The sequence below is a fragment of the Felis catus genome, chromosome C2, assembly GCF_018350175.1.
Source record: "Felis catus isolate Fca126 chromosome C2, F.catus_Fca126_mat1.0, whole genome shotgun sequence".
NCBI classification, from domain to species: domain Eukaryota; kingdom Metazoa; phylum Chordata; class Mammalia; order Carnivora; family Felidae; genus Felis; species Felis catus.
Genome location: NC_058376.1, coordinates 151,744,813 through 151,764,094, shown reverse-complemented (window position 1 = coordinate 151,764,094; position 19,282 = coordinate 151,744,813). Strand labels below are relative to the sequence as shown.

Sequence of the window (19,282 nt, the reverse complement as noted above, 5' to 3'; positions counted from 1 at the left end):
CTAAAGAGAAAATTCAAATGGTTTATAAATATTCAAAAAGATGTCCAGTAATACTCAAAATGAGAGAAATGCAAGACGAAGCTATACTAAGACATTATTTCATGGATCAGATTTGCAAAGATAAAGACAGTTTGATAATTGCGTTTGGGAGGATGTGGGTTGAAAGGCAGTTATCATCCATTGCTTGGGTGGGTGAGGGTTGATACATTTATGCAGAGTATCCATTGTCCGTCAAAACTGAAAATGCCTATCCCCTGTGACAAAGCGATTTCACTTCAAGGCATTTAACCTATATAGTACGTGTAGAAAGTGATGTAGTGACTGCAAAATTTACTTCCCATCAAGAAGGGAACGATTAACCAAATTACGGTACCATCTATGCAATGTAATACTAACAGTTACTGGAAAGTGTAAGGGTACTATGTAGGATGATTTTCAAAATATATTCACTGAAAAAATTATGGCACAGAATAGCATATGTGATATGCTACCATTTGCAAGGGAGAAAAAAAAAGACTATATATTTTTGATTGAACATACTAAATTATTTTGGGGAGGAAACACAAAACAATTGGTTTGGACATTGTCTCTGGAGAAGAGAGTTGGGTAGACAGAAGAATATTCCCCTTTTTTTAATGTGCCCTTTAGTATCTTTTAAATCCTATATAACATATTGCTTATTCAAACAAAAGCATTCTAAATAAAAATTTGATAAAGAGATTTTATTTAGAGCAACGGAGTAAGGAATATGCTTCCCTTCTACTTCCAGAAATCAACAAAAGCATCAAGGAGACTGAGAAATAGAAATGCAAATTCTTAGCAATGATTTTTTGGATTTGATACCAAAAGCAAAGTCAACAAAAGCAAAAATAAACACATGGAATACATCAACCTAAAAAGCTTCTGCACAGCAAAGGAAACCACCAACAAAAGGAAAGGGCAACTTATTGAATGAGAGAATATTTGCAAATCACATATCTGATAAGGAGTTAATAGCCAAAATGTGTAAATAACGCCTACAAATTGGTAGCAAAAAACCAAATAACCTGATTTTAAAATGGGCAGAGGAACTGAGGAGACATTTTTCTAAAGAAGATGTGGAAATGGCTTACAGGTACATGAAAAGATGCTCACATCACGAATCATCAGGGAAATGCAATTAAAAATACAGTGACGTATTCTCACACCTGTTAGAATGGCTATCATCAAAGACAGGAGGTAATATGTGCTGGCAAGGATATGGAGAAAAGGGAATCCTGTGCACTGCTGGTGGGGATGTAAATTGGTGCAGGCACTCTGGGAAACAGTATGGAGATTCCTCAAAACATTTAAAATAGAACTACCATGTGACCCAACAATTCCACATCTGGGTATATATCCAAAGGAAATAAAATTACTATCTCAAAGAGACATCTGCACCCTGATGTTTATTGCTGCACTATTCACAATAGCCAAGATACAGAAACAATCTAAGTGTCCATCAGTAGATGAATGGATAAAGATGTGAAACACCCCCACACCCCCACACCCCTATCCATGCATTAAAATATTATTCAGTCATGAGAAAGAAGGAAATCTTGGTGTCTGCCCTCAATCTTGAGGGCATTATGCCAAGTGAAATTAAGTCAGACAGAGAAAGATAAATACTGATACTATATAGAATCATGTACCTATGTGGAATCTTCCCAAAAAAGATGAATGTGTGAGTTGTGACGGGTGTGGTCATTAACTAGTTAGCGAAATCCTTTCACAATGTATACATGTATCAAATCTTCACAATGTGCACTTTAAATATCTTACAATTTTGTCAATTATATCTAAAAAACTGAAAAACATCTTCACAGATTAAAAAAAAAAAAGAATGTGCCGTCCTTCGACTTCCAGAAACCACTAAAGGCATCAAGGAAACTCAGAAATAGACATGCAAACTCTATTTTTGATGAAAGTCAAAAACATCTGTAAACTCAAATCATAAGTTATGTGCAAAGGCTTTCAAATACTGCACAGGTCAGTCAGGGTACAGGAGAGTGCTCCGAAAGGGCACTTTAAATGACAGATACGTAAACTGGCACAGCATGGTTTTCTAACGCAGTTGGCATACCCTGGGCGGTGGGGGGGGGGGGGTGGGGGGCGGGGGGTTGGTGCAAAATCAATCATTTCTAGTTGAAACAAAAGCAGGCGCTTCCCTGGACCTATTTTGGCACTAAGAAGCGCGGGCAGCAGTGTGGCAGGAGGAATCCTGAGGATGCGCCATCATGGCAGGAAGCCCCTGTCTGTGAGGTGGCACAGGAAAACCCTCAGCCTTGTAAATAGCCTGAACATTGCTGACCTTGATTATCTGGGGGGATACAGAGTCTCAGAGAATCATGCACTTGCAAGCTTGGGACATGATCACAGACAGCTCTTTGCCCTAAAAGAACCTCCTGCAGAAACCTAATCCGGAAAGAACCTCTTCCTTTCCTTCTGTTACAGTTAAAGAGATGTCCCTCCTCCCGTTAAGAGTCTCCACTTGTGCATCCTCTCCTGCCGTGTCAGGAATTGATGGAACGTTCTCTTTCCTTTATCTTCATTCTTTCCTATTATTATGGATCCTCCCCATTAGCATGTAAATATGGTTACTTGCATTTATTTATTTATTTATTTATTTATTTATTTATTTATTTATTTATTCATTCATTCATTCATTCATTCATCCATCCATCCATCCATCCATTCATTCATTCAGGTCAAGATGAACTTTATTATTATTATTTTTTTTGTCTTTTTAATATAACTTATTGCCAAATTGGCTTACATACAACAGCCAGCACTCATCCCAACAAGTGCCCATCACCCACTCTCCCCCCTCCCCCACCCCCATCCACCCTCAGTTTGTTCTCTGTATTTAAGAGTCTCTTGTGGTTTGCCTCCCTCCCTCTCTGTTTGTAACTATTTTTCCCCTTCCCTTCCCCCCCCCCCCATGGTCTTCTGTTAAGTTCCTCAAGATCCACTTATGAGTGAAAACATATGATATCTGTCCTTCTCTGACTTATTTCACTCAGCATAGTCCCTTCCAGTTCCATCCACGTTGCTGCAAATATGCTTTTTAAAAACTCCACACCAGAAGCAAAAAAAAATCTTCCTTCAAAGCTACCTACACGCTGGTGTCATTTTCTATCTCTTCCCCTTCACAGGCAAACTTTTGAAAAATGTGTCTGTATACAATATGTCCTTCTCCACCACTGCACCCCCGTTCTTCAGCCTCCTCCCCTACCCTGCCAATCCTCTTTTGCTCAGATCACCAAAGATATCCATGTGACTAAAGCCCTGGATTCTTTCTGGGCTTGATCTTACTTGATCTTTCTGTAGCATTGTCCCTTTTGACCTTTGTATTCTTCCTGAAGGAATTCAGGCCCTTGGGTCTGTGTTGGGCTCTTCTGGGTCTTTTCCTACTTCTGGGCATTCCTTCTCAGCCTCCTCTGCTGGCTCTGTCTCTTCTGCTCAATGACCAAACATTACAGGGTCTTTAGAGCTCTGCCCCAGACCTTCTCCTCTTAATTCCCTGTGTCATCTAATCCATTCGCACCATTCCAAAATTACTATCTACATTCAAACAGCTTTAAAATCTGTATCTCTAGGCCACCCTCATCTTCTAATTCTAGACCCATTTATTATAATTCTGACGTCCTACCCGACATTCCCACCTGGATATCCCAAGGGCATCTGAAACCCACTATATCCCAGACTCAACTGATGATCTTTCCTCTCATCTTTCCCCAGTGAACCCCTCTAACACGTTCCTTTATGAGTATCCCTTCAGTCGCTTATGCCAGAACCGTGCAAACCACCAAGTCCTGGATCCTACAGCTCTTAGCTCTTAAATCCTCCCTTTTCCTATCACCCCCACTGCCACCACCCAGAGTCCAGGCCCTGCCATCTCTCAGCTGGTTTCCTCCCCACTGGTTTCCTTGCCAACACTCTTCCCCTCTTAATTCCATTCTCTACACGTATTCAGAGTAACCTTTATAAAATGCAAATGTAGCTCCCTTGCCTCCAATCCTTTAATGGCACCTCACTGCTTTTAGGATGAAGTCCAAAATCCTTAATTTGATGTAGGAAATTCTGCGGGTCTGGCCCCAGTCCATCTCGCTAGCCTTATTTTGAGCCCCTCTCTTCCTCGCTCTCTGTGTTCCTGCCACATCAGTCCTTTTCATTTCTTCAGATATTATGCTGTCTTCTGCTTCGGAGATTTTGCCGTCCTTTCTGCTTGGAATACTCCCCTAACCCCAGGCTAAACTTACCGTATTTCCTTTAGCATCCTACACTTCCCCTTCAAGACACTCAGCAGCCTGGTAAGAATTTGTTCCACGTCCCTCTCTCCCACTCAGCACGAGGGCAGAAACTGTGTTGTGCTCACACTGTGCTCCTGCTTCTGGTCTTCTGGTCTGGACAAGTGTCAAGTGCTTGCTGGTGTGTCAAACAAAGATGGTTCACGTGCCCTGAGCTCAGGGAACTGCCAAGTTCTTATTGGCTTGGGTCAAACTTCCCCGGGCACGATCATTCCCAAAGAGGTGGCTTCTGTGTACCTCGTCACAACCCTTGACAGCTCCATGCATCCCTCCTGTATTCCGTGAGTGCAGTGGTTATAATGTCAGACCAGAGACGATCACAGGTCATCTGCCCTATGCTCAAGCAACCTTGACCTCTTTGCCCTAATCTAAGGTTGTCTGTACCCAGATTCTCTTAAAGATGTCCGTGTGTCTCCTGCTTTTCCTAGTCTATTCTCACAGCACCTTTCTTGAGGGGAAGTGCGTCCTACCTCAGGATATCTGACCATTCCTTATCCTCTTCCTGTTTATCAGTTCAGGTCATTGCAATGAGCACCACCCCCAAACGTCACTCTCATCCACCAACAACTGTTTGTTGAATGCCTACTATATGCCACACACTGTCCTTTCAGGTACTGGAAATCCAGCTGTGAGCAAAACAGACACATCTCTGCCCTTATTTACAACTGAGCAAATAAGAATGGCCAACGTCTGGGGCACCTGGGTGGCTGAGTCAGTTAAGCGTCTGACCCTTGATTGCAGCTCAGGTCATGATCTTATGATTTGTGAGACTGAGCTGAAAGCGTGGAGCCTGCTTGGGATTCTTTCTCTTCCTCTCTCTCTCTGCCACCCCCCCCCCTTCGCCCAATAAATAAATAAATAAATAAATAAATAAATAAATAAATATTAGAAAAGAAAAAGAATAGCCAACATCTGCTGAATATTTACCAAGTGCCAGTCATGGATCTAAGCACTTTACTTATGCTAACCCACTTAATCCTCACAAAACCCTAGAAGATAAACACATATTCACTCTTTTACAGGTTAGGCACTGGAAGCACAGAGAAGTTAACGGAGCTCCAAAGTTGCACAGCTTACCCAGCGTGGCAGAGCCAAGATGCAAACCCAGGCAGTCAGGCTCCAGGGTCTGTGTTCTTAACTATTATCCTCTGTTTCTTCTCATTGATTCAGAGATCTCTTTTGTTCTTACCTGAATCGGGATGTGTTTAGAACATTCATTTTGTTCATTCCTGTCTCATTCCCATCAACTACACTGCATTTGCCCTTCACCTGTCATGGAACTCTGTCCTGTAGGTTCTCATAAGACCGCTTCTCTTACTTCATTGAGATTTCTGGTCTCCCTAGAGAGAACGGCCTTCGACATCCCCCTTATCTGAAGCAGCCCCTCTGCAGTCCCTTATTCTCCATCTCCTACCTTACTTTCTTTTTTCTCCTACTAATATCCCCACCTGAATCTCTGTTTGGGTTTATCTGTATACCCCGCCCCCCAGAATGTAGATTCCATGTGTGCAGGCTTCTATCTTGTTCACCACTGAATTCCCAGCACCGGAGTAATGCCAGACACATAGCAGGTGTTTGTCAAATGCTTGTTGAAGAGTAAACAAATGAAAGAAAAAAAGAGGAGGAGGAAGCTTGATAATTCTGGGGAATAAATGAAAAAGCAAGCTGTTTGTTTTTAACATTAACTGTCTGATGGCTAAGAGCAAAAAGGAAAAAGAATCCAAGCAACCCACCTGGCCAACAAAAAGTCATGGGCATAGCATGGTTAGATTCTATGCAGCCATAAAAAATGTTAGGCATACAGACATTATTACAATGGCAAATGATTTTTGATAAATAATATGAGAAAAATGTACACACTGTTGTTACTGAAATATGTATACATTTCACAAAGCACAAATTCATGCATGCAAGAAAAGTAACTTGAATTCATAATTGAATTCAATATATACCACAAGTCCTCAACCTGGGGATCTTGTTTTGGTTAATTCAGTGTCTGCTATTACATCACTATCTGAGGTTGCATCTGAGTTCTGGAGAGCTCAGGGTCGGAAGAGTGTTGGGCTGGTCCTTGGTCATTGCCAAGTATATTTTACTGGAGTCATTGTAGTTCCCATGTGGTCTCCGGTGGGAGAGCCACGGAGATGGCTGTTCTCCCTTTGACTCTCACTCACCTTCCCTAACCCTCAAGTGGGGCAAGGTCATCACCTAGCTACTTTCCTGCTATGCAGGCCACGGGCACTCTCAGAGGCTGCCTCAGGCCTTGTCTACCCAGGTCGGTCACCTGCTTCTCTACTGTATAGTTTCTGTACCATGCTGGGCATGTGAGTCTTTTTCTAAGACTTGCCACCTCTCACTTCACCTAGAAAGTAAGGCATAGATTGGCTCTGTTTTCAAATCCCTCAAACATCTTTTTTTTGTTTGTTTGTTTCGCCATGCCCTCCCCCACAGTTAGGATTCAGTCCAGGGCTGGGAGGGGAGCGCACAGAGCCCTTTCTCAGGAACACACCAGCATCTAAGTTCCCCCTCCCTCCTTCAGCCCAGTACATGTTAAATTTGTCTAGGGGAGACACATGGCTGGACAAGACTAAGGCCATATTTTCCATGCCCTGAGGCAAAATAAAGGCCGGATAAGAAGACAGGCCTTAATACAGGATACAATCATGCTCTTTGGGAACTTGTGTGTCAGGTGACCATGACCCAGTGCTGTTGCCTTCTTCCAGCCCCTGGCTTGGTAGAAGCAACTGGAACTTAGACACATCCCTGAGGAGGCTGAATGGGCTCCCATTTGATTGATAGAGCCCTAAATTAACAAGAATTTAGTTAAATTGACTGATTAATTTACTTAAATTATCTTCCAATGCTCAGCATAATGTGGGCTTGAGACAAAAATTAAGTTATAACCATACGAGTTGCAACCATGAAAAATGACAGGATAATTTCACCATACTTGAAAATTAAGGACTGTAAAATTTTTTGCATACCTGAGATAGCTTGAAATTCTCTGGTTTCTGCCAGATCACTTTCTAAAATTTAGTTTTATGAATACATATGAGGCTGATGTTAATTTAAACAAGAGATGAATAGGGTGTTTCAAACTCATTGGATTCTATTGTTTTTGAAAAATTATCCACATTTAAAAAAACACATTGATAAAGGGTGATGGGGCCAAGGGCATAAGAAAGAGGAGTATTTAGGATCCCAGGACACAGATGGGCGATATATTTGACACAGATTTGGGGCATCCCCTCTGCTGCTCAAATGCAGACTCATCACAGCACAGTTGATGGAAATTCCAATGAGCAGTACTTACCCTCAAGGACAGAGGTCATGATGCTGACAACACTCATTGCCCTTTGGGCTCGGAAAGGTTCATTCAGGTATTCTGCCGATAAGAAAGTCTTCTTCTGTCCTGCATCAAATGCCTGCTGGGACACAAACAATCAGGATATTCCCCCCAACCTGAAGTCATCAGTGGCAAAAATGGGTCACTCAGCCTCTTATTGGCCCATCTCATGTGGTTGTGAGTTGCCTGGTGAAGCTATGTTCCTCTGTAGCTGTGCTTTCCCATTTGGGAAATGGGGCTGCTTCTTGAACTTGGGGTAAGAGCTTAGGCATGAGGACCAGGACATAGAGTTGGGGGTGCAAGCAGAGTCTAGCTTTGTAGCTGACATTATAACCTGGGCTCACCTGAGGGTCTGCTAATTCCTGCCTGAGGACAGAGTCCTCGGGCAGCAGTGTGGGGATGGGGCTGCCTCAAGGGTCTCTGAGGTTTCTACTAAAGGGAAGTGACAGCTGCAGGAGCGGTGGGCCAGGAAGTCATTCCAAGACTTCGTCTGTGCTGGGCATATGGTGTTCAGACAGAATTCCTCTTCCAGGACAGGTTTTTTTTTGACCTCCCTTCTGATAGGCCCCTTTCTCTCCCCAGCACATAACTCAGTTCCAGCTCCACACGGTCCTTTTCTTTCTGAGGGAATATTTGTGTGTCTTGATTCTCCAGTGTTAGTTGTTTGACACAGCCCTTTTGAACCTTCCCTCTTTGGGCCTTCCCGGGGAAGTTCCATCTGGGTTCTGTGCTCTAACTTTAGTCCTACACTACCCCAGATGTGGGGAGTCTGGGGCCCATAGAAGCTGATTCTGGCACTGCACTGCACATTCAGAATCCAAATTCAGCAGGCATGAGCACATGCCATAGGTGAAGTTCATAGGTAGATAGTAAGTACTTTAACACATACAAAGAATGTTCAGAAAGTTTTCAACCATGAGGACTCAACAAGAGATGCTAGCATAGCTATTGTTATTTTCAGGCAAATGTGTATCAGTGCAGGCACTTTATGATTCCATTTAACCCTTCAGCTATTTAGAAACCTTTTTAATGGGGGACTTGGAGGCCTGAAGAATTTAAGGGGCTTGTTACAGGTGACTCAGTTGGTAAATGGCAAACCTATGATTGAAACCCACGTCCATGTGACACAGAGGGCTTAAAGAGTTAATCTTACACTAGCTGAATAACTTAACTAAAATGAATCAAAGTCAGAATATCTAGGAAGGTGATAATCTAGGGAGAAATTCCTGAATGAGGTATTTTTTGGAGTGTTAAAGCAATTCCAAGAGAGGTCTGCAGGTTGGCTTTGACTTTTGGACTCTGTTGATGACTCTTTCTTGGCTCTTGGAGACCCACTCTCCACCTTCTCTACCCTGCCCTGTGCCTGGGGAAGGTGGTCTGTACTCTCTCGTTCTGGTCAGGCTTGGCCAATGGGAGGCACAGACAGAAGATCAGAGTCTGGAAGGAGAGGGACTATTATCACCTGGCTTCTTCCCTGCAGCGCTATGACTGACCTCCCCCCTGGATCACAAGTTCTGTGGGACCTCCCGGGTCTTGCTGGGTTCTGGTTCTGGTCCTTCCCCTCACCACTTCAGCCTAAGCATATAACAGCTTCCCACCATTGCTCATCTCTAAGTGCCTCACTGTCCCTTCTCAGTTCAAAGCCCAGTGCATACCTCTCCCCCAATTGCCCACTGGAGTGGTATCTGTTTCTTGCTGGGATCACATGGCATCCAATCAGAGATGGAGCTAAGGTAACCTTGTAGGACTTATCCAAGTCAGGAGAGCCATATCCTGGTTAGTCTACAAGTCTGTTTGAGAACTGCTCTGGGTCCCTGGCTAGCCAGAGAGGGCAAATGAAAAACACTGGAAGCATCATTACTGAACCTAAGGGAGAGCTCAAATTAAATCACAGCTCTCAATCCAATGAGGAGTCCCTGGTTTTCCATTGCACTCTGCGATTATTCTATGAAGAGTGCTCACCAGTTAGTCACTGTTGCCTAATTTGTACATTTTGGCAAGTTATTGCTTCTCTGAGTAAAGCAAGGGATACTTGGCTTCTGCTAATATCTATCCAGGGCACCTCCCAGGATTTCTCTGGGCCCCATGGGCCAAACCCAGCATAGTTCGCACAGAGCTACAAGCAGAAAGGGAAGAACCTTCCCTTCTTCTCATACTCATCCAGGAACCAGGCAGGCCTGTCTCTAAAGCAGTAATAGTGAGTGGAGACAGAGGAACACAGAGAAAAATAAAAGGATCAGCTGGAAAATAATTTGTATTATTGTACTGCAGAGGAAACCAGAAAACCAGTTTGACCTCAGGCAAATCCAGTATCTCTGACTCTCACCTGCCCTGTCTGTAAAATGGGGATATAGAGGGGAAATGTTGGACACGATGTTGTCTAAAGGAGCCTTCCATGGGTGGCACTCAGTGTTTGTTGGCCCTCACCTGGAGGGCAGCTCAAGAGATCTGGAGCATTGACCAACTTACCGAGACTTCGATGCCTCCAGGAGCAAGCTCACCGGTGGGCAATGTGGAGTGTCCGTCTTCTCCAAGTCCTGAGCCAGGGTTGGAGGGCTGAGGCAGCGGACTCCTAGGGAGGGGGCCTTGCTGGCCGGCACCCCCACCCAGCAGCAGGGAGCCCCGACGGCTGTCACGGTCTCCAGGAAAGACTCCATCATCTGTGGCCCCATCAGGGAATGAGGCGTCCAGGCAAGGGGCCCGGAAATGGAACACACTGCCGTGGCTAGCCCGGCGCCTCCCAGAGGTGAGACCTAGGAAAGACTGGGCATTGCCCCAAAGGACCAGGAAAAAAGGCAGGCTGGAAGCCCATCCTGCAGGCATATCTGGAGCTCAACACTTCCTCCACCCATTCCTATTTCCCTGCCCTTATTCTCATGAACTTCCAGAAAAAAATTTAAGACATAGATTCAAGGGGTATTCTAGGTAAACATGGGAAGAGAACAGGAGAAAAGAATATTTTTGACATGGCCTGGGAAAAGGCCAAGAGTGATTGCAGAGTGCTTAAGATCAGCAGGTAGGTCACGATGGCCAAGGATGTCAGAAGACAATCTTGTCACCCAGACGAGTCAGCTATTTACAGCCTTAGCCCATAGGACTGGACAAAACTGTCTTAAGTTCCCTGCTCCACAAGTAAAGCTGTGACCTAAGGAGACTATTATGCACACCAGTATTGGAACAAGCTCGGTAAATGGTTTGTTGAATGAACAAGTGCACTTTATTGTCTGCAAATTAGGTTCTGCAATTCATTAGATCCAGCCTATACAAATGTGAGAGTTTGTGTGGTGCAGGAGGAGACAAGAGCTTTGTAATGTAATGAGCTTCCAAGATCCCTTGAGGCAAACTTTGAATAGTCAACAATGGGGAGATTGAAGGGAGAGTTGCAGCCTAATTTCCTGGAAGAATAATGCCATGCCTCCAAATCAATAAACATTTCCCATCAAAATCTTCCACTGAGGGAATGGCGAGGCTTACAGTTGCCAGAGAAAAGGAGCTAATTCACAGGCCTAGAGCCCCTGGAGGGTGAGTATGCTGGGTTGGCCAGTGCCCATGACCACTGTGGGAGCCTGACCATAACAAGTTATCAGTTCTATTCTAAGCCATATGAACTATTTGTAGGCATCTACACGCTGACTTGCTACCAAACTTTGTCATACTGCTGAATGTTCCCCCTTCCTTAATTCCAATTATTTACTAAACTACTAAAGTTGGGACATTTTGTCAATTAGAGTCCTCCTTGCTTATCCCCCTATCCCACAGAACTGAAGCTTCCTTTTTGGATTATTTGGAGCCCGACACTGTTCAGCAACTATCATTGCAATCCTGGTATCATAAACAGAGCACTCTTTGCCTAGAATATATGTCCAAGGATTATGAAACTCATAAAACCCCACGAATCCTTCCCACTTTTGAAGTAAAGGAGTAGAATTAGCAAATTCTTGTTAAAAATGGGATGGCTGAGTTATTTGCAGGTGGGCAGTAAGCAAACAAATGAAACAAACTAAGAAGAAAATTTTGGTCCCATGTTTGACAGGTGGTGCTTCCCTGGCCACCAACTAATACTTCAGAATTAACCTGTTTGACCAATGGTGGCCAATGACTTCTGAATCTAAGTACTAGACTTGTCTTAAAATGCATCATCCAAGCAGGCCAACTTGTATCCTGGGGGTTCCCTGAAACCTCTGCTGTGTCTCTTGTTGTTTGCTACCCCTAACCTCTCACCCATTGCTGCTGTTTGGAAAATGACTTTATATAAACACTGCTGATGGTCTGTTTACCACAGGAACGCACCTGGGAAAAGAGGAAGGGGATGCCCTCTTGAATGAATTTCAATCCTTTAGTTAGCGTTAAAGAGGTACCCAAAGGGTGCTTCCCTGCTTTGGCACATATACGTTCTATTTGAGGCCTGGAAAATACTCCTCCCCCCCCTCCCCTGCAGTCCTCAGTTATTAGAGGAACCCCTACTCACTATTTACTATTCATCTCAATGATCTCCTCCTCCGTGAAGTCTTTCTTGATACACCTCCACTCCCATAAGCGTGGATGCTTCCTCTTCTATTCCCAAAACACCATGTATGTTTCCCTAATATAGTATCTAGCACACAATTGTTTACATATCTGCCTCCTCCACCAAATGGAAGTCCTTGGGAAATGGACCATCAGTCATCTCTAGGTGCACATCATGCACCTAGTATTGTTGAATTAACAAGACACAGTTCCTCTTTTGCCCATTTGAAGGTAAACCTAGCCGGAGAGATGAGCACACATGTCCATCTGGTGTGTTTGTGCCCCATTATTGGACATCCAGGTGCTAATTTATGTGAGGCTGACTGTATGAGGGGAGTTAAAGCCCGCTTCGCAGTATCCTCGACATTTCCATGGAGGCTATGATTCGGTCTGTCCTGTGATTGTCAGAGCCCTAGTGAAATCGCCTTTGAAATGTCTTCTGCATTGTACCCCGTGCATGCCAGGAGCTGCTCAAAACAGGCAGAACAAGGAAGGGAAGGGCACAGAATCTGATGAATGAGGAAGTGTGGATATCACTGAGGCCAGTGTGCATGTGAGTGTATCTGTGTACATATATGCACACATAAGTCTGGGGATTATAGAGACAGTATTATAAAAAGTAGAATGTCCTTCAGATGAGCATACGAAAAGGGACTGAGAGGGAACTGAGGGACAGGAGGCCTGACAAATAGCCAGTTGATCCCCTCTCCCATACTATTAGTGTGGGAACTGCTCTTTCACAAAGGGATTATGATCTCTTCGACCTCTGGAAAGGACGTGTTTGCCATACACAGGACTTCCAAGGGAGAGAGAGGTGATGGGAGGAAACTTGGTGAGGCTAGGGAATCTTGGAGTGGGATGCAGAAGATTTGGGTGGTGGACAGAATTGTTACAGGGTCTAGTGAGGTTCTGAAGTTATTCCGAGGCTGGACTGTATCACAGAGATGGGGGCTGTAATCTTCTTTGCCAACAACAGGTGAGAGTCTGGGTTGTGGGGGCTGAGGCAAAAAGTCAGCAAGAAGCTTGTAAATGATTTCAGCACCACAAACAGAATTGCAGATCAGAGTGTTAGAAGGAAGCTAACGCTTGCTGTGCACAGGTCCATGGACACCTCAAGGTCAGCATGTCCAATATGGGCTCACCACTTTCCCTACAAACCTGGTTTCTTCCTCCGGTGCTCCTCCCTTAGAATCACCACCCATCTGATTGCCCAATTCTGAAAACTGGGAGTCATTTTGGACTCCTCTCTCCTTCTTCCACATTCCACAGTCCCAGTCTCATTGTCCCCTACCCCCAGTAAAAGTCAGAATCCAACCCTTTTCCGTATCCACGATGCCCCTCTCTTAGTTTGGGCCACCGTGTGGTGGGGGGGTCGATGGGCTGTCTGGATTACTAAAACATCCTCCCCATCTTGAGCCTCCTGCTGTCTGCCTGCTACAAACCTCTTCCCAATCCAACCTATTGTCCGTGGCGGCTGCAAAGGCGGGTAATCTTTAGAACACGAACTTGAGCTCCTTACCATCCTGCGTTGGTTGTAAGGATCAGATTGGGGTGATTTGCTGTCATCTGTGGAGCCCTCTGACACCCTCGGCTTCATCCTGGGCATTCTCTCACTGGCAGTTTTGGAGGCTAAAGGTGATCCATTGTGGGAATGGAGAGAAGCTGAGTCAATCCCCAGTGCTGCCAACACCTGAAGAGAGAGAACAGCAGCTGCAGCCAACAATATGCGCTTGAGCTTTGCGTAAACGTGCCCCTCAGTCGTGGGATGTCACGGAGGGGAGGGCACCTAGGACGGAGAGGGTCAGGATTAGGACCTGGGTGGTGGTGGGATTGAGGCATGGCAGGAAGGGCCACCTCTGGGTCATCTCTTTCATTTACACCGTGTAATGTGTCCTGCTGATTCCCCGCCCAAATCCCTTTTACCAGGTCAGTACACTCATCTTCAGCAGCCTGAGTGTTAGCTGTTAATGGATCACAGCTACAGCATCCTGCAGAATATTTTCTTTCATTGTACATTTGGCTGGGGGCGGGCATAGGGGTGTAAAATGCCAGCCCCCTTGTCTCAAGAGAGGCTAACGTTGTGGTACGTTATGCCCCAGAACTCTGCATGGGATCAGGCTGAAGGTGGTCTCTAGCTGAGGCCACTTTCTAGTTTAATTCATCTCCTGTCCTGCTTCCTTCTTTCTCCTTTTCCTGAGGGCACCCCTCAATAAATCACTTGCACAAGATCTTGATTCAAGTTCCCCTTTTGAGAAAACCTGACCTAAGATGGTGCTTGAGGTACAATAAATCGTTCTTACAGTTCTTACAGTTCTTACAGCCTTAATGTAAGTGGCTTCTCCAGACCTCTCCCCAAGAACGTTCAGCCTGCAGCAGATTTCACAAAGTGTCCACCCCTCACAGACCTCCTGCTCCTTCCGGAGCATCTCGAGGGCCTCCTGGAACTTTTTCTCCTTGGCTTCAATTTCATCAATGGTGGCCTGGTTCTGCTCCTCATATGCCATGGTGACCACAGCCAAGATCAAGTTGACCAGGTAGAAAGACCCCAGAAAGATGACCAGCACGAAAAAGACCATATACATTTTCCCAGAAGCCCTCAGCGTCTGCAGATTCAAGAGAAAGAAGAGACATCTGTATCCAGAGTACATGGGCCCCTGACATTGCCAGACTCTTCCAAGAAAAACGTAGGCATGCATCTGACTCCCCGGCCTCCAACCAAGTCCGTAGGGGGGCATGCAGCTCAATACCTGCTGGTAGAGGCGTTCCCAGGAATCCTGTGTCATGAGGCGGAACAGTGACAGGAAAGCCCAAGCAAAGGAGTCGAAGCTGGTGTAGTTAAAATCTGGGTTGTCAGATGTTTTAAGACAGAAATAACCTTCAGGGCAATGGCTGCAGCAAGAATAGAGAAGGTCATCAATTGCACAGTCCCTCTGTTTACTGGGGGCAAGGCAGCCCTGGGCTGTAGGAAGACCATAGGCGTTGAAGTCAAAGATTGGAACTCAAGACCTGGCCTCCCTCTGATCAGTTGGATGACCTTGATCTCCTTAAGGCTCAGTTTCTCTTGCACATTTAAATGGGGATGGTAATACTTTCACTTCAGAGTTTCATGCAGAGGGGTACGGCCAGGGAAGGCCAGCTGACTGCCTCGACATGATCCCATAAGGTGGCTAACTCCCTGCAAGTTCATACCAGGGGAGGGAGAGTCAGTACAATAATGCAGACTTAAGACCTGAGCCGTCTGGCATCACCTGCCAACCTGTCCGTCAAAGGACTCACACTGGGGAGTCAAGCTCACTCCCCAATTATACGTAATAATGAAAACGATACTTTCCACTCACTGAGCACTTACTATGTGCCCCTCTCTCTCCTAAGTGCATTATAAATGCTATAATTTAATTACCTTAACAATCCTTTCTTACAGATGTGGAAGCTGAGGTTCAGAAAAAGGAAGTCAGCTGCCTGAAGCCATACAGAGGCCAGTGTATTTATTTAAAAGGAGGAGTATATCTGTCAAGTAGCCTATGAAGACTGACTGATGAAGGAAGACCAAATTGAAGATAACCACGTGAGTACTGAGGGGGGCAGTGATGGACTGACTCTTTACTCTCTCACGATAAGGGAGTAAGTTGATGTAAAGAAGTCTGTCTAAGCTCAAGGCATGTGAGGTGCTCTCACCCGCCCCAGTGGGATGACTCTGCTGAGAAAACAGTAATTCCTTGTTTGGAGTTTGGGATTCTATTGCTCCAGCATGCCTCCACCAACACCAGTCTCAGGGGCTGTCCTTATCCCAGACATCCATGCAAACACATAATCCTGGGACCCATACAGTTGATTAGGGTCCCAGCAACTTGACTATGATTAATCCCAACTCTATCTTCAATCTCGGTTGGAGATTTGCGAGTTCCTGGACTCTATAGGCCCACATTTAAAGACAGACAGTCTTTTGTTTTGCCCTCTGAGGAGCTAATCAACCTGTTATCTGTAGGCCTGCTTGTTAACTCCGAGGGTAGCCGTATGTCTATGTCTTCCATTAAACCCCACTACAGCTGTTACACATCAACAACGAATTGCTCTGAGAATTAAGTGAGCCCACAGTACAAACGTTCTTGCATGGTGCCTTCAGCATCGTAAATATTGTATGTAAAATGAAGATGAAAATTCCTGTTATTTTTAACCTGCACTGACCAAAAGAATGGACTAGAAGAACATATGTGAAAGAATCCTGGAAATCATGAAGTGTTTCCTAGTACTTGGTCTCCACTTTGAGAACAGTGCCACTGGTCAGTGCGGGCCTTTGCTCGGGGCTCTGGCTTCTCTGTGGCCCAGCACAGGACATAGGTTCTGTCATCACAGGATGCTGTTCAAGTCTCACTCCACCCATCATCCTGGATGGGCCTCTCTTGCCTTCCCAGCCCTATCCACCCCTTTATCTCCTGGCCAGGACCTGCCCAGCAGGACATCTGGCCTTTTTTGGAGCTGGGTTGGGGGGCTGTGGATGAACCCCATAACTTTACCACAGTAGCTTGGGCTACTCTGGAGCCATCGCCATGAGAAATGCCATTATCCAGACAAGAAAAGGAATTGAGGGGGCCTTCAGTTTAGATTTAAGCCAAAGGCAAATGATATCAGAACAACCCCATCCCTGAGCCAAAGAACCAAATGCCAAGTGCATTTGTGAAGAAAGAGGCCAAGGAGCTGATGTTGATCAAATTCTCCACCTCCATCCTTCAGCTCTATCTGAGATTGTTTTTCTAGTGAGCAGATCAAGGCAAAGCTCTATATAGGTCTCCCTCAGCTCCACATGGGCAACACGGAGTTGTTAGCCCTTCAGGGAGTGGGGTCATTTGGGCTCAGGGCTTCGGATCCCCAGCTGTGGAGATGGGAAAGACGAGCCTTGCTGATCTGTGGCCTGAACACTTTCTGCTCATGCCCGCTCCAGTGGTCAAAGCATCAGGCAAGCTTGAGGGGACCCCGCGCCCCTTGCTTTGTCTCACATTCTGTTCTGCCACCTGGAATGGCCTCCATCCAAACCATCTCTTGTTCAACCAAACTGGAGACACCCTGCCTGCCCTTCAATGCTCCCCTCGACCACCACCTCTAGGAAATCTTCCCTGGCCTCCTGCCCTGCCTCCCACCATCACCTCACTGTGTTTCCCCGGCCCATGGAGTCTCTAGCACAGTACTGCTTCTTCACAGGGTAGCATCCTTATGTATATGCATCAGAGCTCACAAACTGGCAGCTTGCAGGCTGAATTTGGCTTGCAGAAATATTTTGTTTGGCCCACAATATGTAGACATTTTTTGGAATTGGTAGCCAATGTTTGTAGTTGGGAGATTTCACATAAAAATCTAAATTCCTTATCTCTCTTTTAAAAGTTAGAAGAGCTGGAAGCAATGGACCAACATTTCCACGTGGCAACCCAAAGCCGGACTGGGTGGTGGCTGGCCCTTTTGGATGGGGCACAAACTGTCATCGCTCGGTTCCTACCCAGCCTAATCCTCTCATTTGTTGTCATGTATCTGGCCTCTGTAAGAATTTGAAATGGCTAAGTGTCATACACAGGTTTCTTCCTCTGTCATGTGTGGATAATGAAACCCATGTGATGGAGTTGTGATGATTAAACGTAAAACATTTGACACAAAACATATTTAATGAGTATTAGTTTCTTCCTGGGGTAGATTACCAAAACGGCCACGCCGATTTCCCTGCCCGTATCTGTATCTCTTTGCAATGGGATGCTGCAGCTCCTCTGATCAAGAGGTACAGTTTATCTCCCCAGCTCTTGGATTTGCACTGGGCAGTGACTTGCTTTGGCCAACAGAATGCAGTAGAAGTGACACTGTGCCTCTTCTAAACCTAGGTCCCTAGGTCCTTGCATACTTCCCCTCTTTCTCTTGGCACTCTGCCTCTGCCATGAGAATAAGACCATGCTGGGGTATAAGACCACATGGAACAGAGAAGCCACCCCAGCTGAGACCAGCTAGATTTGCTGGCCCCCTGCTAATCTGTCCATTATTTGCAGATGTATGATTAAACTCAGTCAATGCCAAAACACCAGGCTGATCTCAGCTCAACATGCTGATGTGCAGAATCCTGAGCTGGTGTTTTAAGCCACAGAAATCTTGGGGCTATTTGTTACATGGCAAAAGCTAACTCATACACTCCCTCCCCCTGAGCCTGGGATGACAAAAGCCATGACTTATTCATTTCTACACCTTCCTTGGGATCTGAAGACCAGTCCCTGTCTAGAAAATGATGATGACAAGGAGGAAGGACTTCTGGGCATTGGTGCTTTGTCATGGGTTGGGCACTCACCCTGCATCAGATCCATTGCCACACAGTAAGGGATCTGAAGTGCCTGGCTTATTGTAGTAGAAATCTGCAGAAGAAAGGAAGAAATGAAAGCCTTGCATATGCTTCTGAACCCTCTAGCTCAAGCCTTGTGTGGTAAAGGCAACACTTCTCAAATCTTCTGCCTGAGCAAGATGCATTCCCTTGGCTATGTGCTTTCAGTGGGCACACTGGGACATTCGGAAGGAGAAAAGTCCCATCTTGGAAGAGAAAAGTGGAGCAGTGACTTCAGTCTGAGCCTCCCCCAGCAGAATGACTTGTGCCCAGGTTCATAGCTCATTTCCTTGTAAATAGGGCATGGGCAACAGAAAATGGGGACCCCAAAGTAAAATATAGCTCAAGAGAACCATTTAAGCAGGAAAGAGGAGTCAAAAATATATTTTTATGTAGGTATGCAGGGGCTTCACCCCCCTTGCCAACCAGACCTTCATCCTCTTGGCAGAAGTTCCACTCGTGTTTTCCATAAGAGGAGTAATTGCCTGTCTCATTGAGAGCGGTACAATTCTTGACACATTTGTTCTTGAGGTTGCCCTTGAAGAGCTGCAGGCCCACCAAGGCAAAGACACTCAAGCAGAAGACGGTGAGGATGGTCACATCCGCCAGTTTCTTCACCGAGTGGATCAGGGCTCCCACAATGACCTTCAGCCCTGTGGGAAGATGATAGCAACACTTCCACGTGGATGACGTACCACACACACAGAACACTGGCATGTCTGCGTCTTAACCATCCTGTCCTTTCTCCATGTATAA

At 45.5% G+C, this 19,282-nt stretch overlaps 1 protein-coding gene across 2 annotated transcripts in view; it reads right to left on the bottom strand.

The window, feature by feature from the left end:
- SCN10A (sodium voltage-gated channel alpha subunit 10) overlaps positions 1-19,282 on the bottom strand; it is a 94,508-nt gene that overhangs the window by 47,264 nt on the left and 27,962 nt on the right. The window contains exons 6-12 of one of the 2 annotated variants that reach the window (XM_045037849.1): positions 18,958-19,179; positions 18,497-18,560; positions 14,928-15,069; positions 14,586-14,783; positions 13,700-13,870; positions 10,144-10,437; positions 7,642-7,753 (exon numbers count right to left, since the gene is read on the bottom strand). In XM_045037849.1, the coding sequence (XP_044893784.1) occupies positions 7,642-7,753; positions 10,144-10,437; positions 13,700-13,870; positions 14,586-14,783; positions 14,928-15,069; positions 18,497-18,560; positions 18,958-19,179 (1,203 nt within the window). Of the gene's footprint in view, positions 1-7,641; positions 7,754-10,143; positions 10,438-13,699; positions 13,871-14,585; positions 14,784-14,927; positions 15,070-18,496; positions 18,564-18,957; positions 19,180-19,282 lie in introns of both variants that reach the window. The other variant, XM_045037848.1, reaches the window with a different exon arrangement.